The sequence below is a fragment of the Camellia sinensis genome, chromosome 4 (assembly GCF_055761805.1).
Source record: "Camellia sinensis isolate YWXY chromosome 4, ASM5576180v1, whole genome shotgun sequence".
NCBI lineage: Eukaryota > Viridiplantae > Streptophyta > Magnoliopsida > Ericales > Theaceae > Camellia > Camellia sinensis.
In genome coordinates this window covers 207327524-207344699 of record NC_138964.1, presented here as the reverse complement: position 1 = coordinate 207344699, position 17176 = coordinate 207327524, and the positions used below count along the sequence as shown (strand labels likewise).

Sequence of the window (17176 nt, the reverse complement as noted above, 5' to 3'; positions counted from 1 at the left end):
ACATAAAACATTAGTAGAACATTATTAAGGTCGAGGAAAGTTCCATTTACAATGTACATTGCTTTTAACCTTGCATCTAAGTAAAAGCAATTGCAGTGACGATTGAAGAACGTAGTGATGGCGGATAGCTGAAGTGGAAGAGATATTGGAGTTAAGATTTACATGGTGGGATAAGAGTATAAATGAAATTTTATAAGAAGATTGAAAAATTATAAAAAGACAAGAGTTCAAAAAAATTATATGAGTGCTTTTAGTCGTACTCATGAAATCGCTTGGCAAATTTATATCCATTTGCTCCAGACCAAAATAACCTGTCAAAATGAATTTTTTTTTAGATGAGATATCAAAATGATTTATTGTTTTAAAAATATCACATCACATCATTTTATAAGGAATTTCATATAAATTTTTTATCTAAGGCCTTGTTTGGGGTATTCTAAAAAAGTCAAAAAGTCACTATTTTATTTAAGTCACATCATCTTATTTAAGTCATATCATCTCTCTACCACATAACTTCAAATCCAACCCATATTTCATAAAAAGTCAAAAAATACACCCCTTACAAATTATCCTCCATTGCAAATTAACCGTAAATGTAGGATTTACTATAGCTCCAAAAAAGAAAAAAAAAAAAGCTGCTCTGTATCCGCTTCACACCCTTCTCAACCATGGAAATCCCATACAAGCCATGGCTTTTACAACAATGTAAGAAGCAAGAAACATGGTTTAAGTTACAATATTAGGATATCATATCCATGATTATCCATAGAACTTTAAAATTTCTATATGTATGAGTCAATTGAAACCCTAACAAGAATAGTTAAACAATATAAATACATAAAACATCCGTAGAACATTATTAAGGGCGAGGAAAGCTCCATTTATAATGTACATTGCTTTTAACCTTGCATATAAGTTAAAGCAAACATAGCCAAATAGATGAAAGAAAATGAAATTGTAACCTAGTTAGACATCTGCTCAACAATACTCTTTAACCACCTATTTTTAACCTTCCAGCAAAATGAGAAGGAAATCTCAACCACTAGAATTAGGTGTAGTAGAGTTGGCGGCCGAATCCGGAGACATCGGTGGAGGGTGTTCCTTCAAAAGCCCAACATCGTCATCTATAACGATGTCCACTACCTCCACATGTTCATTCAAATCTCCATTCTTAATGTCTCTCAAAGCTGTCAAAATTTCTTCCATCGAAGGCCTCATATCCCTATCTGTTTGCAAACATCGAAATGCTAGCTCCGCTACCAATGTAATCTTCCGCCTCACAGAACTATTTGTTTCGAACCCAAGAGACGGATCCACCAATTCATGAAGTGTATGATTTTGAATCTTGTTGATCGCCATATTTGCCAAGTTAATATCCTGTCTAGTCCTATTGGTGTCAACAGCTTGTTTTGATGAGATAAGCTCAATCAATACTACCCCAAAGCTATAAACATCACTTTTCTCAGTAAGTTGGTAGCATTGGTAGTATTCAGGATCAACATAGCCAGGTGTACCTTGTGGGGCAGTTGAGACATGGGTTACATCGTTGGGGAACAATCTCGACAGCCCAAAATCAGCAACTTTTACACGGAAATTGTCGTCAAGAAGAATGTTGTTGGTTTTGACATCGCGATGTATGATATCCGATGAATGGAGGTAGGAAAGAGCATCAGCTGTCTCTACAGCAATGCTCAATCGGACAGGCCAAGAAAGCAAACCAGGATTTGATTTTTTTCCATGTACATGATCAGCCACTGTTCCATTGGGGATGTATTCATAAACAAGGAGGAGTTCTCGGCTTCGCCTTGATGTGCATCCGTACAGGGTGACAAGGTTCTGGTGCCGCAGACGAGTCAGGATCTCAACTTCATTCATGAATTGTTCTACACGTCTGAAATTGTTCTCGTAGAGGCGCTTCACTGCAACTATGCGACCATCTTGGAGCTTGCCTGATCAAAGAATTGAAAGGACAATTCAAAAAAAGGCATAACCAAATACTGGACACCTAGTTATGTAGACTATTATTGTCAAATTGCGAATCATTTTGCTAAAATAGTGAATCTTGAATCGGATCGAATCTTAAGTTTCATTTTAGTTAGCATAATTTATAATTTTATATATGTATATACATATTGTATCTAAATAAAATAAATATCAATATAACTAAATTGTATATATGTGTTTACATATAAAATCACTTATTTCAATATAATTAGTTGATCGCTGTTTTCATTTTGTGAAAATGACGCCATTTCATACATTATGCAAACATAACTTAATCACAATGAATCACAATGTACCATACTGAATTGCAATTGAATTGTAAGATTCACTCAATCAAATCATTTTGTTAGAAACTCGTATTGAATTGAATTGTGAATCGTACGATTCTAACAACCATGATGTAGAGGCCTATAGAGACATGAAAGGAATTATACCATAGTACACGGTGCCAAAGCCTCCCTCTCCAAGTTCTCTAGAAGGGTCGAAATTGTCGGTGGCTTCTTCAAGTTCAGTGTAGCTGAAGACCTGAACTCCAAAGTAGGTGCTTGTGCTCAGCATTCCAAACTCAGACTTTGAGGAGGGATAAGAAGGCATGCTTTGGGAGAGATTAGTTTGAGGAGTAATAAGGCCTTTGTTTAGAGAAGAAGATGAAAGATCTTTGCTTGTGGGTTGGGCAAATTGGGCAGCAACACGTTTTCTCCGTTGTCTAATAGAAAAGATGAACCATCCTAATAATCCAACAAAAGCAAGGACTGCTGCACCTGCTACGGGAAGGGCTGGAAATGGAAGAAAATAGTTAAAACTGTTCTATATAAGCTATGAACCATTTTGGAAATAGTGAAATGTGTTTTTAAACAGAATGATTTGATACCTATTGTTAATGATTTTGACGTTGAAGAACTGCTCCCTGCAACAAACATGAGATCCAGAAACGTTAGTGGAACCATAAAAAGGCCAAATCAAACTAAATAACTTGATTATAAGTAGCTAATTGATATCATCCCAGTTACTTTCTGTGGGAAAATGATCTACTTGGACCTTTTTTATCAAAAGATAAACTTAGATTGTAACCAAGAAATTCATATAGACCCAAAAACCATTCAGTTCAGAGGATCAAAAGAAGAGAAACAAAAGAAATATATGAAAATATCTATTCTAGAGAAAATAGAAAGGCCCGTGAATCCAAGAAAGGCATTTTCTTGTCCCCACAACGAAGCAAGGCAATGAAAGGCCGCATTTCATTGGATGCTCTTTTATCCTCCCCCCCATTGGTTTGTAAAAAAGCAATGGAACAATTTTCCAACTCTTATACTTTTGAGGCTAGACATGAACTCAAGATATTTTTGTAGTAGTCGCACTCTCTTTTTTTTTTCTTTTTTTTATTATAGTAAGTTCGAGACATTACCCATGAAGCATTGTTGTGAATAATATCTAATCAGACGCTACTCTAAATCAAAACCTATCCTAGATTGTTGGGTAGCAGTTTCAAGAGTCCACCAAATAATTAAACGGAAGCAATGTTACAAAATCAAAACAAACTGGAGTGTGACAAGCAGAACCCATCTCATATAAATGTAATACATGTGCAACGAAATCACAGAAACTTTGGTGACCAAATCTCTCCATCTCTGTTTAGCTATTTCTGTCTGTTTTTCATTTTAGGTTTTATTATGAGAAGAAAGTTTGAGGTATTAAGAATCAATCATGTTTGTGAATATCGAATTGACTATGAAAGGTTTGTAAAAGGTCAGTGTTAACTAAATCAACTGTAGAAGAATTTGATAGGCTTGAAGTGTAACTTTGTCCTTCATGAAGAAGAAAAAAAACTAGACTAAATAAATCAATCACAAAATACACATTAGAAAAGAAATCAATCACAATCTAAAACACATTTCAATTCTACTGTACAGTAAACTAGAATCATCAAGTTATTCTTGGCAAAAAAAAAAAAAAGAAACTTGATCACCAAAAAAGCTATAAAAAGTTGAGTACCTGTTATTGTAGCCAAGGAGGTCATGGGTTAGTACCTGTTATGGCCAACATGCCTTTTTTAGGGCTCAGTCCAGGTCATGTGTTTAATTCTTCTTATGGGGTTGAATTAAGAGAGTGCAAATACTTTAAGGCTTTGTCAAGAGTAGGAAAATTTCTATTATATGTGCTAATTTAACAACTAATCACTAACATTTACCGATCAAAAAATTGTAGCCAAAAGGGTTCACCCAAATTGGGATTAAACCCACATTGGGCACCAAACAAAAGTGCAATTTGAAAACTCATTCGGGTATGGATTAGTATAATTCACATTAAAACCCATCATCAAAGCTAAATAGATTGCAGGGTTTATAATTGATAAGCAAAAACAAAACCATAGAACATCGTGAGATCTTTGTTCTCGAAACCATAGCTGAAACAGTTGAATTGAAGTGTAGTTCTAGAGGTCTGACATGAGGACTAGGGTCTGGTGGGTTTGGTTTATTTGAAGAACTCGATATGTGATCGAGTCGGTAACTAAGTCGGCGTAATGGTCTAAAGAGAGAATGAAGAATTATTTACACAACATTTTTATTCAATCAGCAGAATTTAGTAAATTTTCAATTTTTTTATTTTTTTAATAAAGAATTGGATATCAACTAAATTTTGTTTTAGCTTTTATTTATTTATTTATTTTGTAAATATAAATTTTACCAATGAGAAATGTTTTTTCTATTTCGTTAACTTTTTCAATAACTTTTCAATTTGTGTCTTTATTATAAAAAAACATTAAATCTTAAATTAAATAACATATGATCCTCTTAAGAATGGACTTTTTACTTATTAATCGTATTTTTTTTTGTCTTATATAAACCTTTTAATATTTTGATCAATTTGTTTTTACTTTTTATATTAATCTGAGCTAGACGCATTGAAAAATAAAATATTTATAAAATAATTTCAAAACATATTATTTTGTTTTGATTTTTTCAAATTTTTATAAATATTTTTACTTTTTAAGTGAAAAGTAAAAACCTTTTAACTAAAATATAAAAAAAAAATATTCATGAAAAACAAAAAATAAAAAATTGATTTATAAAAAAATCAACGAATTGAAATGTCATCCAGCTTTGATTATGTGGAGAGAAAATAAATAAAAATTAACCTTGTCAAATTCAAAATTTAGACAGACTACTGTGCTACATAAGAACCAAGGAGTCCAAAGTACTTTGGGAAAAAGAAAGGAAGAAACGCCCTCTTGGAATGGATGTGAAAAGTCAAGTAATTTAGGAATATTTAAGGTGATTTAAATAAATATATTTTTTAATTTTTTATAAAAAGTAGTATATAAAAAATAAAAAAATAATATAATTAAAAAAAAATAAAAGGATAAAACAATGTGCACCCCAACCACTCTCTTATTAGTTAGATGATCAACCAACAAACCTTTTTCAAGGGGCAGTTGGTTTTTGACCAAGTGAAGGATAGTAATTGTCAGGTATACCATATAACAAGAAAGTTGAATAATTTATCCTGCTTACCTCTCCAAAAAAAATAATTGCTAGGGATTTACGGTAATTTAATTAATATAATTTTTTTTTAAGTAAATAATTTATACGCAGATAAATTTATAACTTGCAATAGAGCGAGGCCTATAATAGACCCTACAAAAAATAAACAATATGATCCAATACTTTAACCGGAATAGAGAGAAACTCTTTCCCACAAAACCACTTTAAACCCAACAAATTCACAGAATACTCAGATTAAAACTTACTAAAATCGTGACACAGATTCTATCTATCATATTGAGAGCAACCAAAGGGGTGGCTGAGCGTTTGAGTTATTTCAAGGGGCCATTGGAGGTTTGCCGATTGTTAATTTTAGGGTCTCGAAATTAGTTGAGGTGTGTACAAACTAACCTAGATATGTGGCTATCAAATATATATATACGGAGAGCAGTTCTGTAATCTGTTCAATGATCATGTCAGCCTGCCTATATGCAGACTTGACACAATCTCTCAAAATATAAAAGATATTCTAGACTATAATGAAGCCCTCAAAGGAAAACTTTAGCTCTTTCAAAATAGTGATATAGCCTAAACAGTTGAGACACAAACCAAGCTATCCTTTAACTATCCTCCATGTTGATCATCCAGAGTCTGATGTGAACACAAAATACCATCCAATCAAGGCCAACTGATAGATCTCACTATTTTTCCCTTTTTCTCAAGGATAAAGATTGAAATTCAATCCATGCCTAAAAACAAGCAATCCCACCCTAGTCTCAATTCTCATAGAACAGTTTGAAATTACTTCGATTTCCCTCTAAAAGAAAGATCTAGTGATCTTAGACTGTCTAATATCAGTTGATATATAACTGTATTACACTAAACAAAGAACGATAAGGTTTGAAGGGGGCTCATACCGGGTCCGCTTTGAGATGTGTTGCAGGTAAGTGCATAAGGTTTATCCCTGCAATAACAAGCAAACAAACCAGAACTCGTGTTGGATCCACACATTCCTCCTGACCCGATGCATCTGTCACAATAAGTCTTATTAGCATCCCACTGCAACCCAACACCACTGTCAAGAACTTGTGTTACATTCACTGAAGTTGAATTGCTTGCTAAAGTCAGAGCTGTTTGATTAATTCGAACCATGACGCTAGTCTCGCACGTTGAAACGTTGATGTTCAAGCCAGAAGCGAGACTAGTCATTGCAAAACTCATTGTGTTGCTCGTACCGTCTACCTTGCAATTGAACTGACCGGGAATGGTCAACGGTAAACCGCTCGTAAATGCCTGGCAGCCAAAGTAGAGCGTCAGGTCCACTGTGTCGGATGCATAAGTGAAAGGAGTATCCATTGTCGCGTTATGGAACTCTGTCGGGCAAGTATTTTGCCAGAATTCCTCTCTAACAACCTTGATAGTCTGTGTTGTGCTTGTGTCATCAATTGCAAGGACTCGATATGGTCTTGTTCGGATCGTGATCAATGGTGCATCGCCGGTGCAGTCGAGGCTGAAGTTCGGGTGGCCACAGTAATTTGGCCTGCTCCCTCCCCAGAAAGGGTAACGGAGGTTCGGAATGTCTGCACACTGAAACATCTGAGTGCAGTTTGCGTATTGCTCGTCATCGGAGCACGAAAATATTGGGATTTGGCTCAAAATTATGACCATGAAGAAAGTAACAGAGATTGGGAAGAGACGGGGATTCAGGGGATTCATCTTCAAATTCAACAGAGAGATACGAATGGAAGTTGAGAAAAGCTTGAAACTACCCAAATGAAATCTACTCAAAGCTGAGGTGTAAAGATGAATTGATTTTTCCTTTCGTTTTTTTTTTTTTTAAATTTTCATTAATATGATGAAAGCAAGAAAAAAGTGACATTTGACAAAGTCAAATATGAAATTTTCAAAGAAACAGAGAAGCTTCTGTTGGAATGAGAATAGTTTAAAGAATTAATCCAATCTTATTTATATAAAAAAATCAATGTAGTGGTTGTCTTTATACGAATTGTGAGTTGATTTAGTGGGCAATGGCTTTTAATACTTTGAAAAAAATAAAGGGTTGCAAGAAAATTTGGAAATTTGTCTTAGAAAGTCAAACATGTCAGCCTCTGAGTTCTATTTTATTTTATATAATTCAGAAATTCATGAGCAGGGAAAATGTGATGTTCATAAAAATATATGGTCAAAACAAAAATTGGGTAGCATTTGGTATTTTTTCAATCATAATTTAGATCAAAAAATTTCAAAATTTATAATCAAATAAATTTTTGAAAACCAAATAAAATTTTCAAAACTCTTTTCAAAAATTTATTTTAAAGAACTCATAATCAAACAAGTTATTAATACTCTATATTTTTTTTTAAAAAAAAGGTTTCAAATATATTTTTTATATTTCGTTCCTTAAAATTATTATTATTTTTTTGATTTTTTTTTTTGAAAAAATATATATTTTTCATTTTTTAAAATTTTTAAAGAAAAATATTTTGTTATTTTTTTATGTATTGGCCAAATAATTTGTTATGATTTAAATATATATGGGTGATCCAAAAAATTTTAAAATTTAAAATTTCATTTTTTTTAAAAAAACATATTTAAAAATTTGAAATATTTAAAATATAAAACATAAAATTTTGAACTTTTAAAATATTTTTTAAAAGATAAAATAAAATTTAAAATTTTTTAAATAACTTTTGACTAAATTTCTTTAAATAATTTTAACAAAATAAAAATAAATAAATAAATATACTTTTACAAAAATAAAAAAATTCAAAAAAATAAATTAAATAAAAAAATAATTTCAAAACTCATAACTAAATAAGTTTTCAAAGTATACAATCCAAAAAATAGTTTCAAAACTTTTTTTAAAACTCATAACTGAATATGTTTTTTCTTTTTAAACCTCATTTCAAAAATTTATCTTTTAAAATACAATTTAAAGCTCATTTCAAAAACTAAGCTAAACAGAATCTTGTTTTTTTGTTAAATAAAAACAAAAACATGTTTGGAACAAATGTGTTTTCAAAACACAAAAAAACACAAACATTAAAATGTTGCAAGAGGTGGGGGGCTGAGGATGGGAGAGTTGCCAGAATTGGTGGCTGACGGGTGGAAGTGGATGGAGGTGGTAGGACAGGTGGAGGGAAGAAGGATTGAAAATTTACTTTCCAAAATACCACAAATTATGATGGTCTACTGGACTTGGTGCAACATCCATCACTATCAAGTTATGTTGATTTTTTTGTGTAAATTAACCTAGTCAATTTCAGGTTATAGTGGTTGGGTTCCATGGCCTCAACTATTGCTTCTAGAATCGTTACAAAGAAGCGAAGATTACATAATTTTAATTAAAAATATTCGACGTTTGGAATTTGCCTAATTAGTCTGAGACTCTTAATAACTTGAAATGAGAGAAGAAAATGGTGAATCTTAGAATGCTAAGAAATTAGGGTTTTTGTATTGACACCTTATATAGCTGGACTCTTATAGAGGAGTAATACTCAGTGTGGGGACATATTTTTTGGATAACGACACGTGGCTAAAGTGGCACTGAAGTGCCAGCCGAGGTGCCACGTGACCTGGTCATGGCGCCGAGGTGATCTCGGCTAAACTGAGGTTATCTGCGGAAATATCGGAATCCGAGATGAACAGATAAGGGATAAGAGTCCTAGAGTGGAGAAGATCTCAAACTGGATAAGGACAAAACTTTTAGGGAGTTTATCTCTATCTATTTGAGAGTCCAGATGAGCATTGAGCCAGAGTCCATTGAAGTTAGGCTTCTACAGGGAACAAGTCAGTGTTGGCTATAAAAGTAAGGCACCCTCGTGGGTTTAAGATACTCGTGGGTTTAAGATACGCTTTTTATATTCTGAATAGTAAATTAAGTACTTTAACTATCTTTGAGAGATAACTGATTTGATCGTCGAAGTGCCTCCGGGTGGACGAACCACCACCGAAGTCTTTCCTTTGTGTGACAAGTCGTTCAGGCGCAAACTATTTTGCCTGTTTAACAGTATTATCAGAAAACAACACATACACTCAGTGATTCAAGATTATTGTTGTATGTCATGCTTATACGTATTTCTATTCATCTTGTTAGTTCTAACTCTCTACAAATGTGCCTAATAGTTAATCAACAATGATTCATCCCACTAAAAATATCACCACTAATAGTACTAATGTATTAAAAAAATTAAAAAAAAAAAAATATAACTCCAAGACCAAAATATCATATCATTAATGATGAGACCCATTGTTACCTAATTAGTGAGAGCACTAATTAGTGCTATCAAGCATTTTTCATAGTTAATAGAGTTGTAAATCCTGACTTGATCTCAGAGTCAGGTTAATGCAAATTTTATCTAAAGTCGTTTTGAGATGACTACAAGCTCTGTACTGATAGCTCGACTTGATTGGTCAGACCTGGCCACTCTTCATCACGCTTGTGCCCGAATATTCTAACACGCGCCGGATTCTAACCAAGCCCACTTGTTCAGCCCAACCAGTCCCCCGTGCCTATTGGGCTCAAGTCTTAGTGGGGGGTCAGCCCAACTTCAGCCCATCTAACATGAAAAGGAAACATGACCAGAAGATCAAATGGAAACCCAAATGTGTTTCTGGTTTGAGGGCCTCAGGCTGGACTAAAGGCCCAAAAGCCAGATCGGCCACAGAATTGGTCCAACACAAGACCCCTACCGAACTAATAATGAATTCATTGAATTGGAAATGTGAAAAAGCCCAATAAGCCACAATGGGTCTTCTGTTCAAGTTTTAATGACTTACAGGCCCAGGCCTCTTATTATGTAACATATACTCAATCTATAACCCAGCCCATATCTGGGCCCAAGGAAATCTACCACAAACACATTATTATTATTTTACAAAAGGGATACAAATTGGATTTATTACATTTTATATCCCTAAACTATCGTCAATTCATATATTTAGTTATTAAACTATCGATTGAATCTATTAAGTTTTTAAAATATTTGATTTAAAAATATTTAGTTCTGAAAGAATTATAAAACTAAAATACAAGCGCATAAATATTATGAATTAGTGAAAGATCATATCTAGTTAAAATTTTATTTCAAAAAAAAAACTGAAATTTGAAAAGTGAGCATTACTTCCTATGGTGAAAAGAGTAAGGGTAATTATGTTTAGTGTTTTCTTACGTATCTTCTATAATGGCTACGTACTTGCAATTATCTAATATTATATCATAGATTTTGTTTATAATTTATAATTGATTATTTTTAAATTTTTCAGCAAGTTTTTTTTTAAACTTAATTAATGTATTATTTTTTATTATTATTATTTCTAGCGAAGTATTATTATTTCAATTATCTAATTCTAGTTCTCTAATATATAATACTAATATAATTTTATTGATAAGACTGAGAAATCATACTCTAATATTAATTTAAACACATAACAAAATAAAATACTTTTTAACATTAAAACAAAATTTTAAGATTTTTCTATAATAAAATCTTAATTAGGTAGAGTATGAATTAAATATTTCAGAAATTAATAGATTCAATCAATAGTTTATGGACTAAATAAATTTTGATTTATATACTTTAGGAATCAAATAGACTCAATCAATAATTTAAGGACTAAATAAATAATTCAATAATAGTTTAAGTGTAGAAAGTGTAATTAACCCATACAAATTTATAGTGTTCATTATGGATTCCTTTGACAAAATAATAAAAAATATTATGAAAATTACTATGTTTTCATATTAGTTGTATAAAAATTTAATTTCTTTTCACGTTACACCACTTCATGCTAAACAGAAGAAGAAAATAATAACAAACAAATATTTTTTTAATACCTTTTTTCACACTTTTCATTACTTTTATTTTTAACCAAACTCACCCTATATAGATCTATTTTGTTAAATTATTATTTTTTTGCTTTCAAATTAAAAGTTAATAATAAAAAATAAAATGTAGGTGCACAACTCCAATTGCAGAATAATCATCTTATTTAAATTATTTGTCTTATAAATTATAAATAAAAATTGCACACCAAAAAAACAAAACAAACAAACAAAGAACTTATAAACAACTCAAAAAGGACCAATGATGATTCTCATTGGCAACCTCAGTATATTGAAATTCATGTCAACCATCCTCATTTGGGAGAAAGAAAGGGAGCAAAAAAACAAAAACCAAAAAAATCATTTTCCGTATTAGAATTTAATTATTATACCATACAGATGTGACATTGAAATTCATTTTTAATTAATTGAAAAAAAAAAAAGCCATCAATTGAAAACAGCCTAGAGAGTTTTTATGAAGATAGATAGAAGCAACATACCTGGCGGTGTTTCTCCGGCGGGCACCGAGCAGGTATCCCATACGTATGGCGGGGTGGGGCAATAGCAAGTGGTCTGATTGGTAAAAAAACTATATCCACACCGTCCCTTCGACCCAATACAATCACTGCACTCTTTGCTATCCACCTTCCATTTAACCTCAAACCCAACATGGATAGCTTGTTCCTGATTAGTCGAATTCACAGGCAAAACCCAACCAGAAATTGGAATAACAACGCTATCCTGACAACCAATCAGATCACCGCCCTGAGCTCCAGCAAATAAATACACATTCCCAGACTCATTACAATACGGAATTTGGAAAAGATTGAGAACCGGTTTAAGTGGAGCCTGGCAGCCATACAGAAAAGTGAGGTTCATATAAGCACTGGAAGTGTATTCGAATAGCGCGCTATCCAGGGTAGTGTTAACCATATCATGGGGACAAGTTGATTCCATCAAATCTTCTCTAGCAATCTTCATTGTTTGGGTGCTCTGATCGATATTCAGAACTCGATACGTTAAGTTCTCCATTTGAATTGTGGTGATATTGTCATTACTACAATCGAGGACTAAACCCGGATACCCACAGTAATCATGATCACCCGTTCCGCGGAAAGGATAGCCTATTCCGGTGATGGAACCACAATTGAAGGTATTGCCACAATTCGTGTACAAATATTGATCTGAATAACTAGAAGATAGATGGAATTGAAAGTGAAGAAGTAGTTTTAGGAAGGAAATGAAAGGGAGGAATGGAAACCATGGAAGGTTTTGGGAATTCATTTGATGGAGGTTTGGGTCTCTGTGACTGTGAGGGTGGTGAAGAAGAGAGGGAGTGTTTGGGAGATTGGTTAAGGAGGATGAGGCGTGGCAAAGTTTGGTAGTGGGTGGACCTAACGCAATACAGAAGAAATTGGAAAAGTGTGAATTCACTTTTGGTGGCATGATATTCAACGAGAGAGACAAAAACAAAGACTTATTACAATGTTTATCTTGGCTTCACTTGATCACTCTTTGTTATAGCGTCCTTTTCCTAAAACTAAAATAAATCATATTGATATATAATTTGTTTTTATAATAATTAGCATATCACCTGTATTACATGTACGGGATAATTTTTTTTTAATTAAATAATAATGGAAAATTTATTTAAAATATATAGAAAAATAATTTAGAATGATTTAAATTTTAACCATTTCATTACAATATATATTGCACTTGTTATGTCATTAATTATATATTTTAAATTCTCAATAAGAAACAGATGTCATAATTTAATTGGTAAGGATAGAAAAATTAAAAAAATTACATAACTTATAGGACAACATGTATTTTTATTTTATTATAAATATAAGTTTTGTAATTTTTTCTATCTTTACCAATTAAATTATGACATTTATTTCTTGTTGAGAATTTAAAATATACAATTAATGACATAATAAGTGAAATATATATATATATATATATATATATATATATATATATGTATATTCTAATGAAATGGTTAAAATTTAAATCATTCTAAATTATTTTTCTATACATTTTAAATAAATTTTATATTATTATTTAATTTTAAAAAAAAATTAGCCCGTATATAGCACAAGTGATATGCTAGTTTGTGATAAAATAAAAATACATGTTGTCCTATAAGTTTTTCAATTTTATTATATTCTATGTTAAAATTTGTCCAATTTGTTGGAAAAAATGATTTTTGGAGACTTTAATTTAATATTAAAGTGTGGTGACTTTAATTAAATATTAAAGTGGGTCCTAACCATTTTTTTTGTTGGGTCCAAGTGAGCGAAAAACCATTGAGTTTTGAATAAGAAATTGCCAAGAAATTGCTTCATGATGTTAGATTCATGAATAGGATTTTAAAGAGTATTTAAATCTTTTTTCTCGGCTAAAGGATGTGAATCCTTTGGGCATCCATACTTTTCATTTTGTGGAAAGGGGCTATGGATGCTTGGTGTTTTAATGACTAGCCTTAAAGGCTGGAGGCTTTTCCTCTCTCCCCTATACATGTATAAATTGAGACCCTCCTGTCAAGTTTCAATATAGAAATTTTTGCTTCCATTTTACAAGTCAGTTTGCTTGATAGTTCCTATTGTGAGAGAGTGCTGCCATTGTTTTGTTCGCTAAGCTAGACAGATAGTGCTTCTGCCGTAGCTGGTTTTGACCGTCGTATCCTGAGAGACAGACCCCGGGTTTCCTCAAGCACTCGATCCGTGAGGCGGCGAAATCTGTTTTAAGGAAACTGCTTCCGTGCAGGTTTCGGTTTTGTCTCTTTACCCTTTATTGTTTTTTTGTGTATTTCTGTTGAAATTTAGTTGTAATTATCAGCATATGTTCTTGGTATATAATTTGTTTTCTTCATAAATCTATTTATTTAATTTCACAATTTTGAACAACACAATTATATATAGCAAAAAATTTCATTCATATTTTCTATTTCAATACTTTTAAATTACAAATAAATAAATTTTATTTCGACTCTTTTTTTAAATCTCAAATTAGATGCAATTTAGATATGGTTAATTATTTATTATTATTATTATTATTATTATTATTTTCCGTCTATAAATTCTTAAATTACAAAAAAATAATTAGATAAATCAATAGTTTTATACCATATACATAGAAGAAAAAAACATGATATTTACTCACATACTTTTCTTTGTCATCCATTCAAACAAGATATTTAGAAAATTCAATCAGTTATTTTCTTTTTTCAATTAAATGAGAAATCACAAATTTGTTTTTTCTTATCTTCCGATCAAAACCAAGTGTAGATCTTCAACACCCACAATAAGATAATAGATGAAAATTAAAGCAATCAATATTGTAAAATATTAAGGGTTGTTTTGGAAAGTTGGTAAAAAGTTGGCTTTTGGCTTTTTACCAAGTTTTTTGGCTTTTTTGGAAGTAATTTGGGAAGTTGGTTAAAAGCTGGCTTTTTGCTTTTTAGTTTAATATTTATTTATGGTGTCAAATCAAACTAAAATGACCAAAATACCCTTACCTAACATAAGAGAGTTATTTTTTTATTTATTTTTCATAGGCCCTAATTTGTAATTTTAAGGCTGCGTTTTTAGCACTTGCCAAATGACTTTTTTGGCTTTTTTGGCAGCCACGTTTTTGGACATTTTGTCCAAAAACGTGGCTTTTTACCATGTTCCCAAAATGGCACTAAGAATGTCACTTAAAATACAAAAAGAAAAAAAAATATGTCTCTCACGTGTTCTACTTTGTTATCCATCCAAACATGATAGTTAAAAAATACAAGCAGTTATTTTCTTTTTCAAAAAACACAGTCAGTTAAAAAACACAATCACACATTTTTTTTCCCCTCACGGTCTTATCAAAACGGAGTGTAAAAAAATACAATCATAATTTTAATATTTATAATGTTAAGAATGTCACTTAAAATACAAAAAGAACAAAAATCACACCCATATCCATCTCTCACGCGCTTTACTTTGTCATCCATCTAAACATGATAGTTAAAAAATACAATCATTTATTTTCTTTTTCTTTATATAATATATAGATAGGTAGATAGATAGATAGATAAATTTGAAAAACACAATTATTTTTTTTTCTTCAAAAAAACACAGTGAGTTAAAAAATTCAATAGTAATTTTTTTTCTTCACCATGTGATTAAAATTGAGTGTAAAAAAACACAATCAATTTAAAAATACAATTACTGTGTAATCAAAACAGAGTGTAAAAAATCACAATCATATTTTTGCTCATAATAAAAAATAAATAAATTAAAAAAAAGAACCATAATAAAAAAAACACAAAAAAAAGAAAGAAAAGGAACCATTACTTACCTGTTGAATTGAAGATTGTGACTATGGAGGTGTAGAGGTGAATAAAAAAAATGATGTGCAGTGGTATAAGGAGGTGTCAATTGAAAATAAGATGCAGTGGTAGGGTTTAGGATTTTTTAATTTCAAAAAGGCTGAAATTGAATGGTGGGTGGGAGGTTTTTTTTTTTTTAAATCAAAAAATTAAAAAATTAAGATGAAGATATTAAAACTCTTACAAAATTTGTGAGTTACACTACAAAAAATTAAGGTTTTAGAAATCAAAATTTAGGAACAAAATTATTTTATAGGGACCAAATATTTTTGTTATGAAAAGTGCCGTTATTATATTTTTAACAACAAAAATTAAATATTAGTGATGAATTATTATCCTTTTGGAACCAATTTTTTTTTATCTCAAAAAATAAACCATTTTGAGACTAAATTATTTTATCTCTAACAGTCTATTTATTAGTGACATTTTTAAAATTTTGTTGCTAAAAGCCTTTTTTTGGATTTTTCGGGACGACCTTTTAGCGACTATCCTCATGATGATAGAAATTAGTCCCTAAATATCTTTTGTAACAAAATTTTCATTTTTAGAGACCAAAACATGTGGTCTCTAAAACTCTGGTGTGTTTGATTGGACGGACTAGATAAGGGGGGATTAGAATCCATCGGACTTGAGTCCTGGGACTGTGAATCCCCCGGAATATTTGGTTGGATTGGATATGTATCCCATATTTGTTTTTTTCATGTGATTAAATGTCTGAAAATGACTATTTTCAGTGAATCCAATGTTTGGTTGGATGGACTGGATATGATAAATGAACAAAGGTCTAATTTACCCTTTTTTTAATTGTTTACTTGTAATAGCAATATTAAACATATCTTTAATATTTTAATTTTTTAGCTAGATTAAATAAAATTTTATTTTATTTTATTTTTTACACAATTAAATAAATTTATTTTTTTTAAATTAAATAAATAAAATATCAATAAAAATATATGTTATTTTTTAATTAAAATTTTAAATAATTTTTTTTTAAAAATAATAATAATTAAATAATGAAATTGAATAAAAAAATCTATTAAAATTTAAATAATGAAATTAAATAAATTATAAACAAAATTTTAAAATAAAACATCAATAAAATATCTATAAAAAATTATTTAAAAAAATTAAATAAATAAAACATCAATAAAAAGTTTAACAAAATTATTTTATTTTTAAATTGAGACATTTAAATTTTATTGAATTTTACTAAATATAATACATAATTAAATAGTAGAGGGTCAAAATGATCAGTTCATCACCTAATCCCAACAGTAGATTGCCCCCTGAAAATTGTCCCATACCTCCCCTAGGATACAATAGTCCCTCATATGAGGGATAAAGAGTCCGGCCGGACTCCATGTCCGGCGGAATAAAAAAAAAACAAACGCCGGATAAAGAGCCTCCCCCGGATTACAATCCTAATAGTGAATAATCCCCTTCCCCTCCCCCCTATCCCCCAATCAAGCACACCCTTAGTGGTTATAATGTTAGAAA

The 17176-nt window shown here is 31.0% G+C and overlaps 1 protein-coding gene across 4 annotated transcripts; it reads right to left on the bottom strand.

Annotated features, from left to right (window-relative positions):
- Positions 1-12793, bottom strand: LOC114301162 (LEAF RUST 10 DISEASE-RESISTANCE LOCUS RECEPTOR-LIKE PROTEIN KINASE-like 1.4). Of its 4 annotated transcripts, none has more exons than XR_014328289.1 (5): positions 11811-12751; positions 2876-2911; positions 2439-2780; positions 905-1949; positions 1-69 (listed from the first exon to the last, which is right to left on the bottom strand). XR_014328289.1 is itself a non-coding variant. In XM_028246076.2 (4 exons), the coding sequence occupies exons 1-4, from the start codon at positions 12754-12756 to the stop codon at positions 1036-1038; spliced, it is 2238 nt and encodes a 745-aa protein (XP_028101877.2). In that variant the 5' UTR covers positions 12757-12793; the 3' UTR covers positions 821-1035. The 4 variants fall into 4 exon arrangements, 2 of the variants coding, with proteins under 2 accessions (XP_028101877.2, XP_028101878.2); XR_014328290.1 differs by lacking the exon at positions 11811-12751 and adding an exon at positions 6404-7422; XM_028246076.2 differs by lacking the exon at positions 1-69 and having other exon boundaries at positions 821-1949; positions 11811-12793.
- Positions 12794-17176: the final 4383 nt, after the last annotated feature.

What these genes read in the sequence shown, in the direction of transcription:
- LOC114301162 (XM_028246076.2), bottom strand. Translation starts at nt 12,756, where the DNA reads ATGCCACCAAAAGTGAATTCACACTTTTCCAATTTCTTCTGTATTGCG. An exon ending in GTCAAAATCATTAACAATAG is followed by an intron (nt 2,781 to 2,875) that starts GTATCAAATCAT and finishes TTCCATTTCCAG; the next exon opens with CCCTTCCCGTAGCAGGTGCA. An exon ending in CTTTGGCACCGTGTACTATG is followed by an intron (nt 1,950 to 2,438) that starts GTATAATTCCTT and finishes TTCTTTGATCAG; the next exon opens with GCAAGCTCCAAGATGGTCGC.